The sequence below is a fragment of the Otolemur garnettii genome, unplaced genomic scaffold, assembly GCF_000181295.1.
Source record: "Otolemur garnettii isolate 467f Iridium unplaced genomic scaffold, OtoGar3 scaffold00110, whole genome shotgun sequence".
NCBI lineage: Eukaryota > Metazoa > Chordata > Mammalia > Primates > Galagidae > Otolemur > Otolemur garnettii.
In genome coordinates this window covers 3,555,368-3,573,694 of record NW_003852505.1, presented here as the reverse complement: position 1 = coordinate 3,573,694, position 18,327 = coordinate 3,555,368, and the positions used below count along the sequence as shown (strand labels likewise).

The 18,327-nt window shown below is 41.8% G+C and overlaps 1 protein-coding gene across 3 annotated transcripts in view; it reads left to right on the top strand.

The window, feature by feature from the left end:
* Positions 1-18,327, top strand: part of TMEM255A (transmembrane protein 255A) — a 57,541-nt gene that overhangs the window by 35,316 nt on the left and 3,898 nt on the right. For all 3 annotated transcript variants that reach the window (XM_012809663.1, XM_003797010.2, XM_003797009.2), the window contains one exon: positions 11,531-11,674. In XM_012809663.1, coding sequence (XP_012665117.1) covers positions 11,531-11,674 — 144 coding nt within the window. The remainder of the gene's footprint in view (positions 1-11,530; positions 11,675-18,327) is intronic.

Here is an 18,327-nt window from a genome sequence, read left to right as displayed (position 1 = left end):
TTAAGCGATTCTCTTGCCTCAGCCTCCCAAGTATCTGGGACTATAGGCGCCCGCTACAAGGCCCGGCTACATTTTGTTGCAGTTGTCGTTGTTTTAGCTGGCCCGGGCCGGGTTCGAACCCGCCAGCCTTGGCCACTGTGCTATGGGCGCTGAGCCATTTCTCCCTTCTTTTCCCTCCCTCATTCATACACACATTTCTCCTGCTCCCCTCCCCCACTCCAGAAAGCCCAAGGACTAAGGAGTAGTCAACATAGGTGGGGCCCTAAGAGGGAGAAGGATTTCCTGTAAGTTTGGGCCTGAGGGAGCTTGTAGGTGAGAGAGCTAGGGAAAAGCTGTTTTCTGGGCTTTTTTTGGAGAAAAGAATGCTCTTTGTTCTTGGAGAGTTTCCTCAGGGGGCAGGTGAAAGTAGAGGCTTTGTGAAGAAGCTGAGCAGCTCTGGCTGGAGAGAAGCTCCCTGGGTTGGTGAGTGGAGAAGGGAGCCCAGGACAGATATTTAGAGCTCTCTAAATTGTCCCCAGAGGTTTCAGGTGGTGGCTATTTGGTAGGCCCTGCGGGGGTTCCTACGGTTTTACTCTACTGTGGGTCACAGTGCTGAAGCTTCCGTCGTTTTTGATTCCTTACTTTCCACTTTGAAAATTTATATCTTAAACAAAGAAAAGGGCTAATATGCCACAGAGGAGTTAGTATCTTAAGTTACTAAGCTCTCAGTATGAAGAATTTGATAAGATCCTTTTCCATGGTGACAGAAGGAATTGGGATTTGGAGGATTTGGATCGTCTGGGGGAAGATAGAGAAGGTGGCTGGGTGCAAGTCTTTCTCCAAGTAATTTCTGGAAGTTGGAAAGAAAGGCAGAATGGGAAGGTGGTGTGCTAAGGAATACAGCCCTGCCAAGCTTTTAGGCACTGCTTCAGGCACATTTGCCCTCATTGTGCCCCTTATTTGTAAAAAAAAAACTTAAAGTGGAAGTCACAAACATAGAATTGACCATTCACAGTGTACAATCCAGTGGCATTTAGTGTGTTCACAGTGTTGTGCAATCACCGCCTCTCTCTAGTTCCAGAACTTTTTCATAACCTGAAATTGGTGCCTGCTACATAGTCACTCCCCATTCTCCCTCCTTTCCCGGATCCCTCAGCAACCACTAATCTGCTGGCTGTCCCTATGGATTGACCAGTTCTGGATATTTCATGTGAATGGAATCATACAATATGTAAGCGTCCTTTTACTCATCATAATTTTTAAAGATCCATCTACCTCATAATAGAGGAGGTATGACAATTAAGTCCACGAACTTGTCCTAGAAAAGTGCTGCATACCTCACTGCTGAATATCACCACCGTCACCATCAGAGTGTAACCAGAATCTCTCTCTCTGCCATGTTCTGGTCTCAGAGATTCAAAGAATGAATCCATGGGCCACAAGTAAGCAAAAGGATAGATTTTATTGATACATAAGAAGAAAAGGTAGATAAAGCCTCCAATGCTGCAGAGGGGCCTTCCATCTAGGGGTTTATATGCAGCTTTTCCTGCCCTGTGGGCAGGAGGGTTTGGGGTGATGGAATATATTTCCAAAATATGTCACAACTGTTTAGTGCCAAGGGCCTGTGGGCAGAACTTAATTTTAAAACTGCCCTTGTGTCTTTTTTAGGGTGTATTCTGTGCTCTGGGAGTGGCAGCTTAGAAGGAACACTTGCTCAAACTGTTTCTCTTATTTAGGGTCTCTGATCAAGCTAATCATTCAGCTTGCTTAGCCCAGAACATGGGGCCCATGTCCATCCCTGAGTGGTGGAACCTGCATCAGAAGTACTCCCCTTGGGAAGCTATGCGCTAATGCCAGCGCCTAGGCCACCCTTCAAAGCACTTTGTCTAGGATGAGTTTGTGAACTTGTCAGAGCTCATATGATAACAGCTCTGATGGCCATTCCAGAAAAAGAGATCCAAAATTGCTTTGAAGGGTGGACTACGTTCTGGTGTCCATCCATACCTTCCCAAGGGGAGTACATCAAATGCCACTGTAGTGATATTAGCAATGAGGTATGTACCACATTTTCTAGGGTGAGTTCACAAACATAATTGTCTGTTCTGGTATATCAGTGTTTATTTCTTTGTGGCTGAATAATATTCCATTATATGGACATACCACATCGTGTTTATCTTTTTATCCACTAATGGACATTTGGGTTATTTACACCTTTTGGCTATTGAGAATAATGCTGCTGTGAACATTTGAATGCAAGTATTTGTTTGACTGTTTCCAGTTCTTTCAGGTATATACATATTGGTAAAATTGCTGGGTTGTGTGGTGATTCTATGTTTAACTTTTTGAGAGACTTCCAAATTGTTTTCCACAGCAGCTGTGTCATTTTACATTCCTGCCAGCAGCATATGAGGGTTCCAATTTCTCCACATCCCCACCAACACTTCATAAATATATATATATATATATTCTGGTGGGTACAAAATGTCATCTCACTGTTTTTACTTGCATCTCCCTAATGACCAGTGATGTTGAGCATCTCTTCATGTGCTTGTGGGCAATTTGCATATCTTCTTTGGAGAAATAGCTATTCAAGTGCTTTGCCAGATTTTTCTTTTTTTCTTTCTTTTCTTTTCTTTCTTTCTTTTTTTCTTTTTTGAGACAAAATCTCACTGTGTTGCCCCAGCCTAGAGTGCCATGGTGTCAGCTTAGCTCACAGTAACCTCAAGTTCCTGGATTCAGGTGATTTTCCCACCTCAGCCTCCCAAGTAGCTGGTACTACAGGCACACACCACCATGCCCAACTAATTTTTCTTTTTTTAGTAGAGATGGGTTCTCACTCTTGCTCAGGCTGATCTCCAATTCCTGAGCTCATGCACAAGTAATCCTCCCATCTCAGCCTCCTAGACTACTAGGATTATAGGCATCAGTCACTGTGTCTCTCTTTGCCCATTTTTAAGCAAGTTTTTTGTTGTTTGTGAGTTGTAAGAATTCTTTATATACAGTGGACACTAGACCCTTATCAAAGATGTGATTTGCAAATATTGTCTACCATTCTATGAGTTGTCTTTTCACTTTCTTGATAATGTCCATTGAAGTACAAAAGTTCTAAATTTTGATGAAGTCCAATTTGTCTATTTTTTTCTTTTGTTGCTTGTGAATTTGGTGTTATATCTAAAAACCTATTGCCAAGTTCAAAGTCATGAAGATTTTTCCCTATGTTCCTTTTTAAGAGTTTTATAGTTTTAGCTCTTAGATTTAGGCCTTTGATCCTTTTTTTTTTTTTGTAACAAAGTACAGCTTAATTTTTTTTCATATAGATTTGCAGTTTTCCCAGCACATTTTAAAGTTGAAAGGTCTATTTCATCATTTTATGATTTTGACTCTTGTCAAAAATCAGTTAACCACAGACATATAAGTTTAGTTCTGGATTTTTAATTTCACTGTTATCTTTGATCTCTAGAGGAAAAAGGGATTTGTTGATGGTTTGTCCTGATAGATGCAGGATGGGCCTTTATCGCTAAGAAGTGCTTTTGCACAATTACTTTCTTCTGTCTTCACTGTTACTACCTCTTGAGGTAGGTATTACTGCCCCTGTTTAACAGGTGGAAACAAACCAAAAGGGGTCAAGTGACTTCCCCAGAGCAAGTTACAGAACTGGGACTGGAGCCCAAATTTGTCAGATGCCAGAGAGAGCCTTTGCTCTTTCTACGTCATCCCAGCTGCCCCAGACTAACATTTGGATAGCTCTTTCTCGTTCTTCTACAAGTGTTTTAACAGACATTCCCTCCATTGCTTAGTTACTTTAATTGAATAATAATAATAATAAAAGCAAGTTATTTCTAACCATTGGGAACTTCATAAACAGTAAAGAAGGAAAGCAAAGGAAGGACTCAGCATTACCAAATGCCAGCCTGGAAACTCTATCAAGGACCAGTGGAGAAAAAGAAAGATGAAAGCAAAGAGCGGGGGGGAAGGATATTTGATTCATGACATGAGAGAACACTGGCAGGGATATAGATGGGGACACCAAGGAGGAACCATTACTTACATCACTCTATTAAAATAAGAACATCATATAGAAAGGTGACCTTAAGTAAAATCAATGGCCTAGGTCCAAATACGGTTGGTAACTTGAGGTGTGCCTTCCCTGGGATGTGTAGGGAGGCCCAGGGCTGCTAGCTAATGGAAGCCATTTCTAGGGAGTGGTGACAGGGGCCAAGAGCTGTGAGCTGGCAGCCTTCAACAGAATTTGCTAGAAGCCACCATTTCTACAGTTGCAAGACTTGAAAGGAAAAAGAATGTTTTCATTCCCTGCCCATAGGTACTTTATAAAAAAAGATCTATAAAGTAATGTTTGACAAAGTGTTTGTTGACCAAAGGTAGGAAGAATTGAACTGAATCTTTAAAAAGTGAATATATCTTGCCATTTTCTCATGATTGGTATCTCTGATTTGGAGTAAACTGGAAAGGAATAAAAGTGACATTCTTTCCAAAGTCCACAATCATTGTCTCAAAATAGACTCAGTTTTGTCCAGGCAAGATTGCTTCCACCATTTCCTGTGCTACCTAGTAACCTTTTGTTTTACTGGAGCTTAGAATGCTACTGATCAATAATAAGAGTCTCACAACGTAAGCTCCCGAATTTCAACAGAAATACACACACACACACACACACACACACACTTCTGTATGTGCACAAGAATAGGGACAGAGCCCAAATATATTGTAAGATCAAATTATTGGTTTAAAGTACAACCAGACCAGTTATTTTGGGCTCTTTTGCCCAGTCCCTGCCTAACTCTTCAGTCCATTCACTGTCCTTTTCCTTTTTCTCTCTTGTTGCTCTGTCCATTTTTTCTACATCCTCTACCTTTGACTCTCTTCTATTCAGGATTTCCTATGCTCATTCAATCCTCCTCTCATGTTTTCTTCTGTATTTCTTTCTATATATACTTTTAAAAAATTATTTTTATAGAGATCTTTCATGTCCTTTGTTAGATGAACTCCCAAATATTTCATCTTCTTTGGCACTACTGTGAAAGAAAGAGAGTCCTTGACTGTTTTTTTAGCTTGACTATTGTCTGGTATATATAAAGGCTACAGATTTATGAGTGTTGATTTTTTTTTTAACCTGAGATGCTGCTGTATTCCTCAATCACTTTTAAGAGTATTGTAGTAGAATCCCTGGTGTTTTCCAGATATACAATCCTATCATCTGCGAGGAGTGAAAGTTTGATCTCCTCTGACCCTATATGGATACCCTAGATCGCCTTTCCTTGCCTGATTGCGATGGCTAAGACTTCTATTACAATGTTAAAAAGCAGTGGAGACAATGGGCAACGTTGCCTGATTCCTGATCTGAGTGGAAATGATTTCAGATGAACTCCATTCAATACGATATCAGCTGTAGATTTGCTGTAGATGGCCTCTATCAGTTTAAGAAATGTCCATTTTATACCAATTTTCTTAAGTGTTCTGATCATGAATGGATGCTGGATATTATCAAAAGCTTTTTCTGCATCAATTGAGAGAATCATATGGTCTTTGTTTTTTATTTTGTTCATGTGATGAACTATATTTATAGATTTATGTATATTGAACCAGCTTTGAGACCCTGGGATAAAACCCACTTGGTCATGGTGTATAATTTGTTTGATGTGTTGCTGGATTCTGTTTACTAGGATCTTGTTGAATATTTTTGTATCAATATTCATTAGATATATTGGTCTATAATGTTCTTTTCTTGTTGGGTCTTTTACTGGTTTGGGGATCAAGGTGATGTTTGCTTCATAGAATGTGTTGGGTAGTATTCCTTCTTTTTCTATATTTTAGAAAAGGTTAAGTAGTATAGGTACTGGTTCCTCTTTAAAGGTTTATTAGAATTCTGATATGAAGCCATATGGTCCTGGGCTTTTCTTTTTAGGGAGATTTTGTATAGTTGATGCTATTCCAGAACTTGATATAAGCCTGTCCAACATTTCCACTTCATTCTGGCTAAGTCTAGGAAGGTGGCATGCTTCCAAGTATTGGTCTATTTCCTTCAAATTTTAGTATTTCTGAGAATAGAGTTTCTTGTAATATTCATTAGGGATTTTTTTTGAATTTCTGAGGAGTCTGTTTTTATTGCATCTTTGCCATTTCTGATTGATTAAATTAGAGATTTTACTCTTTTTTTCCTGGTTAGGTTAGCCAAAGTTTTATCTATTTTATTGACCTTTACAAAAAGAACAACTTTTTGATTTATTGATTGGTTGTATAATTCTTTTGTTTTTGATTTCATTTAATTCTGCTCTAATTTTGGTTATTTCTTTTCTTCTGCTGGCTTTGGGATTGGAATGTTCTTCCTTTTCCAGTTGCTTGAGATGTCCCATTAAGTTGTTAACTTCTTCTCTTTCCATTCTCTTGAGGAAGGCTTGTACTGCCATAAATTTCCCTCTTAGGACTGCCTTTGTGGTATCCCAGAGGTTCTCATAATTTGAATCTTCATTATTGTTTTGTTCCAAAAATTTCGTAATTTCCTTCTTAATCTCATCTGTGACCCAGCTATCAGTCAGCATAAGGTTATTTAGTTTCCATGTTTTTGTATGAGTATGCAGATTCCTGTTGTTACTGAGTTCAACTTTTATTACATGATGGTTCAAGAAGATGCAAGGAATAATTTCTATTCTTTTAAATTTGCTGAGGTTAGACTTTTGACCTAAGATGTGATCAATTTTGGAGGATGTTCCATGGGCTGATAAGAAGAATGTGTATTCAGTTTTGTTAGGATGAAATGTTCTGTAGATGTCTGTTAAATCCAATTGTTGAATGGTTAAGTTTAATTCTAAAATTTCTTTGCTGAGTTTCTTATTGGAGGATCTATCCAACACTGCCAAAAGAGTGTCAGTCAGTCTCTAACTACTATGGTGCTGGAGGAAATCAAGTTGCTCATGTCTGTTAAAGTCTCTCTTATAAATTGAGGCACATTCTGGTTGGGTGCATCAATGTTAATAATTGAAATCTCATCATGCTGAGTGTTTCCCTTAACAAATATGAAGTGACCATTCTTATATTTCCTTACTTTTGTTGGTTTAAAGCCTATTGTATCTGCAAATAAAATTGCAACACCTACTTATTTCTGATTTCCATTTGCCTGAAATATAGATGACCATCCCTTCACCCTGAGTCTATATTTATCTTTTAAGGTAAGATGAGATTCTTGTATGCAGCAAATATCTGGCCTGAGTTTTTGTATCCAGTCAGCCAACCTGTGCCTCTTCAGAGGACAATTTAAGCCATTCACATTAATTGAGAATATTGATAAGCCTGGTAGAATTTGGGGTATCCAGTTTTTCAAAAGTCCAGTGGACAGTTTTTAATCTTTTCACCACTGTGGAAGGGGAATTTGATCAAAAGTTTCTGAGTGAGTTTACTTTGGTGGTAGAGGATTGTGCTGGTCATTATGGAGGATAGTTCTGAGACTATCCTGGAGAGCTGGTATAGTTATGGCAAATTAATTCAACATGTGAATATCATTAATTAATTTAATTTCTCTATCATAAATGAAACTTAGTTTAGATGGATACAGATCCTGGGTTGAAAGTTATTTTCTTTTAGGAGATTAAAAGTCGATGACCACCCTCTTCTGGCTTGAAAGGTTTCAACAGAGAGATCTGCAGTCATTGTCTCCTTGGCTGCTGCACTCTGCCACCAGCTGGCCGAGGGAGCTGATGCCTGACAACCTTGGGTGCTTAATGGAAGCTGGGTTCACTCAGTTCCAGCCCCGCCCCTGATTTATGTTGCTGCCACTTATATTCTCATTGAATTTGGGTTTCTGTCCCGGCTATATTCCCCCTGCAGGCCAGGCACTGTTTGAGTTCACAGAAACCGCGACTCAGCTCTGTCCTGTGCCGCTGCCTGGAGCTGGCATCTCTGTTCTGCTGCACTCTGTGTTTGGGCGGACACAGTTAGAGCTCACACTCAGCTCTCAATTCCTGTCTCTCCCTGGGCTGGTGCTGTTGCCTCACCTGCTTTTGTCTCAGCTATGATCCCCTGGGGGCGGGGTGAATCTTAGGCTCACTAAAGCAGCACTTATGACTCAGCCCTGCCCTGGGAGCATGCCATCTCTGCACATGCAAATTCTAGTCTCCATCCCCATCGCACCCTGCCCAGGCAGGTACTGCCTCAGGCATACCCTTTGCTCATGGAGCCTGCGTTTCCATTCCATATCTGTTACGCCACTAGCTGCCACTGGATTATAGGCCTGGCTTTCTCTGGTTGCCAAGACAGGTGGGGAGTGTCTCTCAAAAATATTCCCAGGGGTGTGAGCCCTATTGTTCCCGCTGCTGCCACTGCTGCTCTATACCACAGGGCACTGCTTCTCCCTCTCCCATATGGTTCCCTCGGTCCAGTCCTCTGTTTACACCTGTGCCACAGAATCAGCACAGACCTGCAACAGCCCGTGCCTTGTCCACACCTCTCGAGAAAATGCCCAAGAATCTGGATTCCATGGGGAACAGGCTTCCAGACCTTGGGGTGAGAGTGGAGGGAAGTGCTAGGAGTTAAGAATTGCAGGTAGAGAATATATACAGTTGTATGCCTGGTGGGAGAGTGCCATGGTACACTAGTGGGTCCTCTCTGGGGAAGGAGTTCTGGTTTTTAGAGGGTCTCTCCCATGGGATAAAATAGGAGGAGACATGAACTCTGCTCACTTGTTTGTAGAAAGTATACTGTAATCCATTCTCATGGGGGAGGGGACTTCCATCTGCTTGGTGATGGATTTTGTACCTATTGTTTGTTTCCTTGGGGTTGCAGCTCACCTCAGCAGGGTTGACGTGCAGTTGATGTTCTTCAACCTTCTCTCTTGGCTCAGCTCCAAACCATCAGTTTACTTGCTAAACTTCTGTCCTTTAACTCTCCTTCTGGATGGGAGCCTCTATGGAAAGCAGGCTCCAGTCAGCCATCTTGCCTCTGCCCCCCCTTGCTTCTTTCTATATCAGTGGTTCTCAACCTTCCCAATGCCACAACCCTTTAATACAGTTCCTGTGGGTTGCAACCCACAGGTTGAGAACTGCTGTTCTATACAATAGCTAACTTCCTTTCAGATACAATAGACCTTCATAGATGACCAACTCCCTACATTGACCACATCCTTAAGTTGACCTAATTTTCATAGACTGGACATGCATATGTGCCTATCAGTATAGTAGGCCTAGTTCCTTATGTTGAACACCTCTCTGTGTGTTTGCCAGTTTGTTATAGTCCCTTGGGTACTCAACTTACAGAGATTCTACTATATTATCCTGGACCTCTGGCCTTGTTGAAAACATGAAAACTTTTATAGATACAGTTTACCTTGCATGACTGTTTCTCCATAGTTAGGCTTAGTTTACTTAGATAGAAGAGCTGGTTTCATTTTGCAAAAGCCAGAGAATGTGTTTTTAATTGACAGAAGGCCAAGGGAACATGATTTCTAATGCTTCTCCAGGAATGAAATTTCTTCTTAGAATTCTGGTGGAGAAGTAAAGGGCTTTTCTGAGTGTTCTTCCTCTGTAAATCAAGCTAGCCCTTGGAATCCTCAAAATCACAGCCCTCTCTCACACATTAGAGAGCCCGACAAACATTTCTCTGGGCATCTGTGAGCTGCATTATAATGACAGAGGTTTGTAGCTCTTCAAACTTCCTAAAGATGTAAACAGTAACCCATTCCAAGAAAGAGAGCAGAATTGTGTTGAAACTTGCTGCAAGGGAGTTTCTCTTGCCAACGCCCTAACGTGGTTGCCTATGCCACTGCCAAAGCTTGCTTACACATTTTCATCACTCAAGAGAAAGCTTCTGCTCTCTGTTAATGTGGCATAATTATGTGCCAGAAAGAAGACAGATTTGATTTTTCAGATAGCTCTTGATTATCCACACAAATGGAGGAGTCAGAGACACGGAAGATAGAAAAACCATTTACCCCACACCTTTACCCATGTGGTGCAAAGCACAGTCCTATTTGGGAACTAATAAGCAGTGGGAAACACCTTCAGCAACGCTTGGACCCTGTTGAGAACAGAGCCTCTCTCCTGGACAAGATTAGCTTTAATCCTTGAAGAACTGCACACATCACCATGTTATATAATAATAAAAAGCATTTAAAATTACTTCTATACTTTTTTGTTTGCAAAAAGAAAAAACAATCAATATATTCCTCTTGGTCTTTCACGGCTTCTGTGTACTGCTAGGATTTCACCTCTAGCCTGTAGAGCTGATAAGAAACAATACTTTTCACATCTATAGAGTAGTTCTACTAAGAAGGTTGCAATCTCCAAGAATCTTCACAACTTTTGCAAACTCTTCATGAGTGAACACATTCTGTCACGGCAAGAATGGTAGTAGCCTGTTTAGACTTATTTGATAGTCTCTTTTTTGTTTTTTTGAGACAAAGTCTCACTTGGTTGCCCAGGCTAAGAGTTCCCAAGTGTCAGCCTAGCCCATAGCAACCTCAAATTCCTGGGTTCAAATGATCCTCCTGCCTCAGCCTCCTGAGTAGATGGGTGCCTGCTACAGTGCCTGGCTAATTTTAGTAGATGGGGGTCTTTCTCTTGTTCTGGCTGGTTTCAAACTCCTGAGCTCAAGAGATCTTCCTGCCTTGGCCTCCATATCCTAGGATATGGCAACTCACTAGCATACCATCATGGACCCCTGTCCAACAGTGGCTTTTTCCATTCCTCTACCATGAAGGGAGGCCTAATCCTCTTCCTTAATCCCAGAGTGCTAGGATTACAGATGTGAGCCACTGTGCCCCACATAATTGATATTTTTTATTTTGAGTCTTATTTTATTTTCTTTTTAAATCTTATTTCTAAAAAAAAATCACATAAATGACTGGGCATGGTGGCTCACTCCTGTAATCCCAGCACTTGGGAGGCTAAGACAGGTGGATTGCTTGAGCTCAGGAGTTCAAGACCAGCCTGAGCAAGAGTGAGACCATATCTCTAAAAATAGCTGAGTGTTGTGGCAGACACCTATAGTCCCAGCTACTTGGTTCTCAGCTGAAGCAAGAGAATCACTTGAGCCCAAGAGTTTAAAGTTGCTGTGAGCTATGATGACATGGCATTCTTCAGAGGGTGACAAAATAAGACTCTGTCTCAAAAAAAGTCACATAAATAATTTCTACCTTTCTATAGGTATGAATTTTTCACATCAAAAAATGGGGGGAAATGGCACAATACATATTAGCTGTAAAAACTTTGGCAGATATAGTAGAAAGTTAAAGTCTCCATTACCTCCTAATACTACTCTTCTCTCTAGATATAACCACAATTAATAGTTTGCTTATGAATATTTCCAGGTTAATTTATTTGCGTTTACACGCATACATATATAATTGTTTGGGTCTATTTTACATAAATTTGGATCATGCTAAATTAATTTTAAATAGATTTTTCAAAAAGTAAAAAATATATCCTGTATAATCATTGTTCATCAGTAGCTCAGAGTATTCCATAGTATAGATGTTCCAGGTTTATTTAACCATTCTCCTAGTGATGAATTTTTAATGTTGTTTCTAATTGGTGTTTTTCTGCAGAATCCAACTCTCCCGGCCCTGAACTGTTCTGTTGAAAATGTCCATCCAACTGTTTCTTACTATGCTCGTCCCCAAGTGGCATCCTACAATACCTACTACCATAGTCCTCCTCACCTGCCACCCTATTCTGCTTATGACTTTCAGGTATGTTTTGAGAGAGAAAAAACTATTGCCCTTACTCTCCCCCAATGCTGTATTGTTGTCTCCCTAAATTCAATTATAGAATCTTCCCATTGAATTCATGATATGTATGAGGTAGCCAGGCTCTTTATCCCTGATAGCCTTTAGCAGTTGGTGGGTGCTAACTTAAGGACTACATAGGCAGGCAACGATGGGAGAGATGGGGAAGGTGGGAACTTCCAAAGAAGAGAAGAAACAGAGAGACAGAAGAAAAAGGGAGAGAAGGAGGTAAAATCAAGGTGTCCAAAATTGTCTTGAACTATACCAAGAAGAAGACAAGTTGGCTAGGATATGGCAACTCACTAGCATGCCACCATGGGCCCCTGTCCAACAGTGGCTTTTTCCATTCCTCTGCCATGGAGGGAGGTCTAATCCTGTTCCTTAGCATTAAGGGCATGCTGAACCATACAGGGTTTTAAATCAAACTTGTAATAAGGAAGAAGATCCTCTGTTTGTCTGCAGACTTCTTAACTAGGATTACACAGAGAAAAACATTTTTATAACACCCCTCCCCTTTTTTTGCCCTGTTATCACATAGGTCAGGGTGTTACCAAATTTGCGCTTTCCCCTTTTCCTTTTGAGTTGAGACTTCAAGTACAGAAAAACAGAACCCAGAAAGGCATGTAATTAAAAGGAATTCAGTGTATGCAGAACACTGAACTAGGAACTTAGGAAAAACAAATGAAATCGTCCTTCAGCCATGAACAGAGAAGTGGAGTCATATTAAAATCTAGTTAATTAAAAACTAGAAGGCCAAAGTAAATACCTCTTAATGAAGGGAAACTTGTAATGAATTTATTTCTATACATATATATTTTTTTGAGACAGAGTCTCAAGCTCTAGCCCTGAGTAGACTGCCACGGAGTCACAGCTCACAGCAATCTCAAAATCTTGGGCTTAAGCAATTCTCTTGCCTCAGCCTCCCAAGTAGCTGGGACTACAGGCACCTGCCACAGCGACAGGCTATTTTTTTGTTGTTGCAGTTCTCATTGCTGTGTTTTAGCTGGCCGGGGCCAGGTTCGAACCTGTCAGCCTCAGAGTATGTGGTTGGCACCCTACTCACTGAGCTACAGGAGCCACTCTGAATTTGTTTCTATTGATCAAGAGCTGATGAATGCTCCGAAGAGATATAAAAACATGACTGTTTAGGATCCCTTACAATTATCAGCCAGTTTGACAATGCAAAGCCCTTGGGCAACCTATTTTCAACGTAAGTTTAGCAAAATAATTGAAACTTAAAGTTTCTATTAGGTTGAATAATGTGATGTTGTGTTTGGTTTAGATACTCTTTGGAGAGGTCTAGGGCCCTATAATGTAGGAATAATATATATAGTGTGAACATGGACTTGTCCGATGGTATAAAATACAGTACTAGTTCAAGGAGGCATCCATCAAAACTTGGAAAAACTGATCTTAGAATTTGTTTTAGCCAGGCACATTTGCTCACACCTGTAATCCCAGCACTTTGGGAGGCTGAGGCTGGTGGATTATCTGAGCTCAGGAGTTGGAGACCAGCCTGAACAAGAGAGAGACTCCAGCACTACTAAAAATAGAAAAGCTAGCTGGGTGTTGTGGTGGGCAGCTATAGTCCCAGATCCTTGGGAGGCTGAGCCAAGAGGACCACTTGAACCCAGGAGATTGAGGTTGCTGTGAGCTAAGACACCATGCACTCACAGACAGAATGAGAGTCTGTCTCAAAAAACAAAAAAAGAATTTGTTTTAAAGCCTATTGTATACACAGGTAGGCAATTCAGGTAACTTGTTACCCAAATAGGTGGTATAGACTGGAAACCACAAATACATTTAAGAAAGGCACAGATAATTTCAGTAGTGACAGAGGCAAAAGGAATCTTTTAAGAGAATGCAGGATGTTGAAGCTAACACAAGGAGGATTACTATTCTTTTTGGGGACCCTTACAATAAAAAGTCTTTGTGGCATGGGGGGGGTGCACATGGGTCCAACCCAGAGGTTTCTTCCATGTTTATATTGAAGTAAATGACATTGACTTTAGGAATTTACACTTTATAATGAACCCTTTAAATAGGGACAGTAGTATCCTTGGTGATGGTTGCTGCAAACTCTAAGAAACCCTTCTTTAGGATATGGAGCCATCTCCCTGTCAATCATTCCTTATTCAAACCCTATCCTGAGAATGGAAATGAGACTGACAATACCAATGGTGACTCAGGCTGTCGGTTTCAGTTCAATCAATGTTTACTCTTGAGTTCCCTTGTGCCAGACACTGAGCTAGAAGTTGTGGATTTAGAGGTTGAATGAGACAGTCCCTGCATTAAAAGATCAGTCTAGGGAGTTGGCTGGGGGCATGGGGTCAGGGGATAGTAGGAGGGACAAAAAAGTAAATAGACTCTTACCCAGAGTTATGGTAACGGTACCTCACCTAGAGAAGGGCTTTAGATTTAGCCACCTAGTCCAAACCTACACTGTGGGCTTATATTAAGGACTTTATGGCTTATAGAAGCCTCTCCATTTAATAACAGCTACTCTTCGTTGAGCACTTGTTAGGTACTGAGCATTGTGCTAAGGGCTTTACATATATCATCATTCAATCATTTACCCCCTCGAGAGAAGCACACTTGTCATTGCCATTTTTAAGATGAGATGACTGAATCACAAAAAGGTTAAGTGACTTCTCCAAAGTTACAGAGGTGGTGAGTGGAAGAGGAAGTAAGGGTTTATATCCAGGGCTATCTGATTTCAGAGAATAACTTGAGGGATTCTTCGGAGAAGCCATGAATCTAAAGTGCAGTATACATTTTTTTCCCAGTTAATTTGGGGATATTGTACTGGATGCAGTTATGATCTAATTAAATAAATAAATAAACAAACAAATAAATAAAAATAAATTTGGGGATATTTATACTTTCTGCTGTTTTAAATTATCAGCTTCCTAATCACAGACCTCAGAAAGGGTCTCTTTACTCTTTCTCATTTATTAAGTCAACCTCCCTTCCAGGGATTCTCTTCCTTCATGTATCCCCAATCAGGGGCTGCTTGGGCATTTTTATCCATCTCCCAGTTCTTACCCTGGGCTCAAGCTCTCTTTTATAGTTCTTGTTTAGAGACTTTATAGTTGCATGACGTAAGTCTTGAGGGAATATGTTTCTAAGTGATTTCTCTCTTGAATTTAAAAGGTGTTTTGTTGTTGTTAGAGAGGGGATCCCCCACTGTCACCCAGGCTGGAGTGCAATGGCCTGATGGTAACTTACTGCAGACTCAAACTCCTGGGCTCAAGAGATTCCTTCTGCCTCAGCCTCCCAAGAAGCAGGGACTGTGGGTGCATGCTACCACACCCAGTTAATTTTAAAAATTTTGTAGAGACAGGGTCTTGCTGTATTGCCCAGGCTGTTCTTAAATTCCTGGTTTCAAATGATCTTCCCACAGGAGCTTCCCAAAATGCTGGGACTATAGGCATGAGCCAGCCATCACACTCAGCTAAATGGTGTTTTTTATTTTAGCATTTCAATTGAGCTTTCTTTTATTCACCAAGTTCTAGTCCCTTATAGTTTCATGGGAGAAAATACCAGTCTCTATCCAAGAAAGCCAAGAGGACAGACAACATCTGCTTAACTTCCCTGATAAGTAAAAAACAGTCAGCAAACACACAACCACTCTGACAAGAAAACCAGCAGAAGCACAAATGTGATTGGAAGATGACCTAAGTGACAGACAAAAAATTGACCTTTCTGGACTTTCCTCTGAACAACTTCCCCTTTTTGGTTATTTGCAAATGAGACTATTTTTGTAACTTTGGATTTGATGATTTCTGTTTCCTTTTGACCCTGAGGCTAATAGAAGGATGAGGAAAAAGACTAATAGGGTTTGTTTTGACCCCTAAAAATCATGCCCTGATTGGGCTGCTGTCCAGTTAGGAAGCTTGGGAACCATTTCTTATGGTCAGACATGAGCCATGAGCAAGGCCCTGGGTTTGGTCAGCTGGCCCTGAGGAGGTTTAAAGTGCTGAGCTTGGAGAACTAAGGCTCTCTCAAGCGCTGGACTCCAGGTTGTCCTTGCTTAACTCCAAAGCAGGAAAGACATTAGCTGAGGCTACTTGTGCCTCCTTGCTCATCACCCCCATTACTCACTTTCCTTTCTCCTTGTTTTTTTTTTTTTTTATGAGACAGAGTCTCACTTGATCACCCTCCATAGAGTGCCATGGTGTCTTATAAGGCTCACAGCAACCTTAAACTCTTGGGCTTAAGCTATCTTCTTGCTTCAGCCTTCAAGTAGCTGGGACTACCGATGCCCACCACAACGCCCGGCTGTCTTTTAGAGATGAGGTCTCCCTCTGGCTCAGGCTGGTCTTGAACCAGTGAGCTCAGGCGATTCACCCGTCTTGCAAGTGCTGGGATTACAAGCGTGAGCCACTGCGCCCGGCACACTTTCCTTTCTCTTTGCACTCATTTCCCCACTACCCCTTTAGCCTCAGCCAAAACCTGTAGGGCATAAAGCATCACTTTCTACTCCTGCTGAGAAATTGAACCCAGTGTAGCTTTTTATAAATCTCTTAAGGTTCCCAGCCATACTTCCCAGTCGGGCATTCCGGGCCCATCCTCCTACTTCATTCTAACCAGACTGGTCCCTTTCCATTGAGTGAATTGCCAAATTTAAACTTAAAACAAAGTCTCAACCTATACAAAATGCAAGCACCTCTGTTTATGCTGTTTATTAAGTCACTATGTTTCACCTTGGCTACTAAAAATGACTCATTATAAATTTGGACCATTGAATAAAAGGATTGTTATACTCCTGAGAAAGGCAGTGTATGGCACAAGTTGCTGAGAGCCTTATAAGGCTGTTGCTGCTGTCAGTCAACATATCCCCCCTCTCCTGCCAAGCCTTTTCTTCCTCTCTTCCCTTACCTTGGTCCTGCCTCCCTTTTTCTTTTTCCTTTTATCCATTCTTCTCTCCATCACTCTGGCCTTTGCTTTCTGGGGCAGAATAGAGGGGGATTGCTAAGAGCCCACAGATCTTAGATTTCACCCTTGGGACACAGCATCTGTAACTAGTAATTATCACCAGCCAGTTCTATGGCTCTTATTGGAGTCACTGTCTCACAATGCTCCTGAAGAGAGAAGCATGCCCTTCAGAAATGCACATTGATCTTGAGGAGTGTGGGTCAGCCATGAGCCAGCGAGGAGGCAGGCTGAGGTGGGAAGGGAGAGCTGTCTGTGTTCCTAAAGGGTGGTGCTCCGCTTTGAGCACCATCAGCCAGTCAGCCACCCCAGCCTCCAAGAAGGAGCTCTGGAATCTGGAGATGACTAGGTCCAGCAGGCTATTTACATGCTCTTCATGATTTGTGGTGTGCAAGGATTGAAAGCTCTGTTCTCTTGAGCCGCCCCTGGCATTAGTAAAGTCAGACTCTCAGGCAGGAACCAAAATACACCAGGCCAGCTCCCCAGCTGCAAAAAAAAGCCAAATCTTTCCCAAGGTGCCTGCCTGTTGCTAGGAAACTGCACACTAGTACTGTGGGCCTTTTCCCCCTCAAATCCCAAGGGTGTGTGGACTGCAGCCAGTTAGCTCCCTAGCTCTGCCAGGAACCCTTCAATTTTATCCTTAAGACTTCCAGCATTCTCAAAGGGAAGTGAGAACCATCCCACCCCCTTCCCCTCAGACTTTCCGAACACGAAACTGAGAAGTGAAAACCTGAGGGCTGTTATTCCACCCCCTTTTGTTATCAAAGTGTACAACTGCCACCCACGGCAGCTGCTGCCCACAGAAGCCTTTTAATGCCTCCCAGGACAGAACTGCCTTTAGCATTACTGCAGGAAACTTGCCCTTCCCTCTGTGGCTAGGAGCCCCTAAAACCGGCCTGCTGCCTCTCTCCATCCCTGTAGTGGGATTTAGAGAGGCAATGTGCCACATGCCTGGGCACAGAGATTCTTGGCCTTGGTGGGTCTTGCGGTCCTCTCTAGTTAACTGGTGGGAGTTCTTAGTAGAACAGGAGGGAGGGAAAGAAGGAGGAAGGGAGAGTTTGAGGATGCAAGGTAGAAAATTAGGAAATTACTGTATTGATATTTTAGCTAAGGGTATCTTCTTGGAGGGAGAAAATTTGAGTTTTTAGGAAGGATTCTAGATTGTGTTTCGAGTCCACTGCCTCAAGTTATTTTGCCTTTAGAGGCGCCCCAAGTTCTTTGACCCTGTCATTCCTTTACTCACAATGAAATAATGGATGGGGTGGGGCAGGAGGATGATGATGTAGTCCCTTCCAGCCTTCAGGCTTCACCTGAGCCCTGCTCCACCACTGGAGCAAGGCAATGATATTCACACTTGAAGTTACAGTCACTCATTCAAGATTTATTGAGCACATACTGCTTGCCAAGCACTGTTACAAGCTCTGGGGGATATAGCCATGAACAAAAGAGGCCAATTCTCCTTGAGCAGGAAGTCACTAGGGTCAAAGGTATGAGTATACATAGGCCAGGGAAAGAGAAGGGCAAATGACTCCTAACATGCTAATTCACTGAGCATTTTTATTTTTTATTTATTTCAGAAACAGGGTCTCACTCTGCCGCCCAGGCTGCAGTGCAGTGGCTTGATTATAGCTCACTGTAACCTGGAACTCCTGGGCTCAGACAATCCCCTGCCTCAGCCTCCC